At 44.6% G+C, this 5,840-nt stretch overlaps 1 protein-coding gene across 1 annotated transcript in view; it reads right to left on the bottom strand.

The window, feature by feature from the left end:
* Positions 1-5,840, bottom strand: part of LOC104625292 (vascular endothelial growth factor receptor kdr-like) — a 125,047-nt gene that overhangs the window by 95,527 nt on the left and 23,680 nt on the right. Inside the window, exon 3 of the mRNA XM_010292881.1 lies at positions 2,313-2,409. Within this exon, the coding sequence (XP_010291183.1) occupies positions 2,313-2,409 (97 nt within the window). The remainder of the gene's footprint in view (positions 1-2,312; positions 2,410-5,840) is intronic.

The following is a 5,840-nucleotide window of genomic DNA, read 5'->3' as shown; positions in this document are numbered from 1 at the left end:
TTCCCTACCTTACTAATGTCATTAATGACATAACGCCCACCTCTGTCAAGAAATGGGACTCCTGGCCTGGAATATGGAACAATGCCACTTCACATTCAGACACTCAACTCCAAGCATGTCATCATGTCCCTGCCCCTCTACCATCACCCAGTCTGGTGTCCATCAGGGCTGGAAATCTGCAACAGCGGCTCTGCAGAGCAGGTCAGGGATTTCACGTGCCTGTGCTTCCTTGCATGTGCCCACTTCTTCCTCCTGCATGTTTTATGCTGGTGGAAGATGAAGACTTCGGCTATTGCTTTGGGATTTTCACAGATCTGGCAGAGGGGAGTTGCAGCAGTAGCTTTGGCCAGGCTGCCAAAAATCAGGAAATCCTGGCCAAGAACCTCAAATGAATAGAGTTTAAGGGAGAAGGGATGTTCACGCAGAGTTACCGCAGTCTTCAGCAGCTACCTGCTTGGTCGTGCTGTGCTCCAGACAGCCCTAATGCCCCGGGAGGATGAAGGACTTCAGAGCTCCCTTTGGGCCAGTCGGAGCTAATCCGTGAGTGTGCGGATGCTGGTGTGAAGGAGGAGGCAGGGTGACAGGCATCTGCAAAGGACCTGATAGAGGGACTCGCGCACCTGATGTGCCGAAATCACACCTCTAGCTTCTATTCCCAGCTTTTGTGTGACCTGAGCCCAGGAACTGAAGTGCTCCGGGCGCCTGCCCCCATGCTAGCACGGCAGCATGCTGACATACTTTTCTGTTTCTCAGACCTGTCGTGTGGATTTATTGCTTTGCATCCATAAAGCAATTTGGGAATGAAGTGCTAATAATTTCTTCATCTATTTATTCATCTGGTGATATGAGAAAAATAGGATGTTCATGCAGATTAAGGAGACATTAAAAAGAATGGATAACTGCTGAAAAGGATTGATTTAATTGGCCTGGAGCACTACACCAAACTCGTGTCCGCGTAACGCGTTTTATGAAGCACTGCATCTAGATTTTAAAGGACTATTTTAACTTTATTGCCATCACGCTTGCTGCTTGCCAAGCTAAAAATACCACTCTAAGGTTGTTTTGACCTCATAAGCCACAGGGCTAGCTGGAGGTATTTGGAAGAAAACTGCCTTACACTCCAGAAGACATCACAAATTTACACAGTATGAGTCAATTAATCTTTCACTATAACAATGAATTAAATAGACTAGGACAAAAATCAGAAAGGACATATGTGTCAGCATAAACTGCAGCTTAGATTCACCTTCCCACTGCTTTTTCTTATTGTTTCCAGTAAATTCTGTTACAAGAAACCTTCCATGTAGTGGCTACAGTCAAGGAGACTTTTCCAAGAAGGTATAAAAATAATCTCGGTGTGTGTAAGAGAGAGAGAAACTGCGATAGTTTGTATTACCTTAAGCCTTCTCTCCTACAATACTCTCAGAAGAAATTAAAAAACAACCTCACACAGTAGTTTGGCATATAAATCACACTCAGAACAAGTGATGCCTATGTAGATCTCAGTCTGAGGCCTTTTGTGTGACCAAACAAGCTGATGGATGAGACAGCAGAAAGTGCTCTGACTCTTTGTATTATATATAGTTGTGTGCCAGTCAGCTGTGACCAACCGCTATATCCCCCATTTCCAGAGGATCATCTCCCTGTAAACACATGTCATTACCAAAATTTCCCTTTTTTCTTGCATGGCTAGTTTTCACACATTGTGACAAGAACTGGCATAATTTACAATATCAGCAGTCTGGGTTTTTACGAGTTTTTTTATGACTGTGATATGTTTAAACAGGTCGGGTCTTTCAATGTACACATACTAACTGCTGTTTATTTAACTGTCATAGGCTAGATGGTATTTGAGGTTAGGAAGTTTAAGCTCATATATATATATGCAAAGAGCTGATGACATGCCCTGGTGATCCTGTTTGTCATTTACTTATGGACACGGACTGAAAGAGTGATTTTAGCTGCAGAGGAGTTGAATCTGAATCTATTTTCAGATGAGTATTTTCCAGCCATGTCCTTAAGCATGGTACCTCCCCCTCCCGTACGCTTTCCCATGTGCTGACTCAGGATTTCGCTTGGGCCCCTTTACAGCATAAAGAATCTGGCCAGGCTGAATGCTGACCTGAGACTTTCCTCCCTGCTCTATTACAGCCCGACAAATTCTCCTCCACGCAGAAATCCATGCGAGGGTAAACAGCACCGGTTCCCAGCTGGCTGTGCAGCAGTCTTTGCTCTACCCTTGCCAGAAGCTGTACTGTGCCAAGGCAATCAATACAACCACGGAAATCCAGCATTGCTGGAGCAATCCTTACCTGCATTTTATTTTTAGGGTGTCCCCTGGTAAGATGACAATGTGGTCTTTTGCAATGCTTAGCGTTGGTTTCTCAAAAGATTCTTCCTCAGCAAGACCTGACCCAAATAAAGAAGAAATCATGATTAGGCAGGCTATTCAGTATGGTTAGAAGAGGCACAATACCATTGAGGCAAGCTTTTTGTTTTGTAAATAGTTCCTAATTTGGGGGCCCACACAGCGCTTGCATTTATACAGATGCAATTCAGTTGAGCGTGGACTTAGTTGTGAGATGCCCTTACTTTGTTTGTAGTTTCCTTTATCCACCTCTTTCTTTTCTGACATTGAGCACCTGCATTTCTGCTAATAGTCTGTCTCTCCTTTCATTTAGAGCTAGATTATTACTGAATTATTGCAGTTTTAGGAGAACAGATTAATTTCAAAAGGATTTTACACACGTATAAAACTGGAAGGAGTCAGGTCTTTGGGAAATAGTTTGATGTGTGAGCTCATAAGTTATGTTTTAATCAATGGGAGGAAAGAAAACTATAATTTTGGGGAGCAACTCTTTGCTTCACAACTGTGCAGCATCTGCTATATTAAAAGCAAATCAGAAGCCTGCTCTACTCCAAAGCACCACTCCCAAATACCGCATTTGAACCAAACAGCGAGCTGCGTGCTTTGTGGGCATCGTGGCTGGATACTGGTGCAGCGCTCCAAGGGGAATGTGCAGTGGTGTCTGGGACACCATCATCAGTGCTAGTGTGACAAGGTTTGTCAGGTCTCTGATGAAAATGGTCTTTAATGACAGTAGTGATAAAGGTCTCCCTCATCATCATCTCCTGGCTCAGGAAATGTCTTCTGAATGTGAAACAGTCCTCCATGAGACGCATATCCACGTGTACATCTATGACAATATAGTTTTCAGAAAGTGAAACTGAGAAGAAACAGAAGTGAGGTTGGCCAGGCTGGTCTCCTTGTCCAAATTCAAAGTAACATAATCAAGGAAAGGAGAAAACAGACTTAGATAAGTATCTCAATTTCCAAAGCTCTGACATTAAAGCTGTATGTTTTCTTTCCCCTCCTGCTCTTCAAATCTGTACCTTCTCCTTTGCCTTGAACTTGATAAGCCAGAAATCTTTATCTGGGCTTAAAACAGAGGCATTATTCTCAGCAGAATAGTGAAGATAACATATCTAGCAAAAAGAGAAACATCAGGGTTTAACTTTTCAACTGGATGAAACAGTGATTTTCTTGCCTCCCACCTCCCATCTCTCATCTCTTTTTTGCTGGACTTGAGTAAAATGCTCTTAGCCTGGCATATTCTCTCAGTGTGGAGAGTGAATCACTCCCACTTTGGAGAGTCTGGCTTCCTCCATGAGCCATTCAAATTCCCATCAATAACTCGGCGGAGGCCAGCTAATCTCACGGCACCAGAGAATCTTTCCCAAAGGGGATCCTGCCCAGACAGTGTGTTGCTGGACTCCCTTCGAAGGCATACTGACCCTTCCTGTAGACCTCTAGCTGAGACTTTAAACTAGTCCTGGCCATTGCTTCAGCATCAGAGCTATCCCCCCGCCCCCCCCAGTTTTACATAACTGATGACACTAGCTCTATCTCCAAAGTCCTTTGCAGAGCAAGAAGTTGGAGTCCGGCCAACACCAACTCCCTCCTGTGCACCTCTCTGACATTATTTAGCATGGCCCTACCTAAAAACTGCTGTTGCATGTAATGCTGTGGAAGAAAAATAGCCAGTGTGTTCCAGCCCTGCAGTTTCCACATTTCTTTTAAGAAGTACCATTATTCCGAAACACATTCAGGATGACACGTGCAGGGTGCAGCATCCCACTTCGCAAAGAATCAACAGAAAAAGCCCCAAACTCTGCAGGAGGAGACACTATCAGGTAACACCCTTGCACTTGACTCCGAGTCCCCTCCACTTTCTAGAAACACCCAGTTGACACCAAGCATGGGCTGAGCTTTGGCATGTGTTATTTCATGGTGCTGAGGTATTTCAGTCTCTTAAGACCATGTGCTGAGCTTTGCAAAAACAACCCAAAAAATGGCCAACAGCTTTGAATATGTCTGTCAAGTGTCATTTAACTTGCTAGTGAGGTTGGCTGGGTCCTGTGTAGCTCTCCCGGGACGCAGCTACTACCATGATCTGCTCTGGGCTGTTTATACTGTGACTTCAGCCAGGTGTTGCTTCGACTTCGAAAATCCTGGGGTTTGAAATAATCCTTTCTTTCTTTCCTCATGTGCCTTCAGTTGTTCTTAGGGCTTAGGGGGGCTTAGCTGATGTCTCAAGCTTGCCTTTTGAACAGGCCAGAATTGTACCTCTCCGGAGCAAGCGTGACACTGTCAGAGGGGTCTGGAGTGCAGTGCCAGGCAGCTGGCATTAAACCTGAGCTGCCAGTGTGCCCGGAGAGCAATGCAGTCCTTGGGCTTTTATAATATTTAGGACTGGTTTTGCTAAAAGAAAGAAAAGTATTTTTCAATTATCCTGTTTATACTTCTGAGCTACTTCTTTCCCAGTTTATTTTGGCTTCAGGAGCTGAAGAAAAGAATAAGCAAAGTGTAGTTTCAGTGCTTTTCTACCCCATGGAGGACAGGAGGAGAAATTCCTCTGCCACTCACGTATTTGATCACTGCTGCCAGGTGACAGAGGGTTTATATAAACACAGCATGTACCCTTTCTGGCACACCAGAGCCAAAGCTAAGTGAACTGGGAAAAAAGAGTTTGAGGGCAAAACTGAGAGAGGAGTGGAGGAACCGGTTAGGTTGTGCCACATCAGGACACCTAAATGCCAGAACTGGCAGGATGATGCCTCGCAAAATTTTTAGCCTCCCATGGTCCCTTTAGAGCGAGGCTTCATTTTTTGGAGGCAAGGCTGAGGACAGCCCCGGGACATGTTGGATGAGGAGACAGGAATCTACTCCACTTTCATAGTTGTTTTATATATTTGAGGAGACTTGTGGCTTTAAGAAGGCATCCGGATGCTGCAAGCAGCTTCCTGCAGAGAGAAGCAGGCATACCCTCATTTTCCCCAATCCTGCACCCTAACATTTGTTTAGCTTTGGATTCTCATTCACACCAGTCAGTGGTGCCAGGGAAACCCGGGCTGCAGGTAGATACTGTTTAGCTTGCACAAAGTCTTCTGGGACAATGTGTGCAGGTCTCTTACTGCCTGGTAAGCTCTTGGTCACAGGAGTTTTGAAGCACAGGCAGGTGCGATCTGGTTCTGGGGAGGGCAAAGTTAACCCGATGTTGGCATCCCATAGAAAAGCATTGTTTAAATATGCCATGTAGCTTAGTTGCAGTGCTTTTCCTTCTTAGTGTGCTATGTGAATGTTTACCATTTTAATGTATTTCATTTCCATTTTATGGCTTTCATCAATAGCTGTCTAGCACTCCTCAAGAAAAGTTTTTCACAGCTACTCTGCCCTTTATATAAAAACCCTCAGACTTGAAGAACATCTCTCTGAGGTAGTACTCTGTGGTATGCTGTAAAACCTGCCCAGAGTGGGATGGGAGATCCACACTGCTGGA

This window comes from Phaethon lepturus, unplaced genomic scaffold, assembly GCF_000687285.1.
Source record: "Phaethon lepturus isolate BGI_N335 unplaced genomic scaffold, ASM68728v1 scaffold48288, whole genome shotgun sequence".
Lineage (NCBI taxonomy): Eukaryota > Metazoa > Chordata > Aves > Phaethontiformes > Phaethontidae > Phaethon > Phaethon lepturus.
The sequence above is the reverse complement of the archived record's forward strand: the minus strand, read 5'-3'. Positions and strand labels throughout refer to the sequence as shown.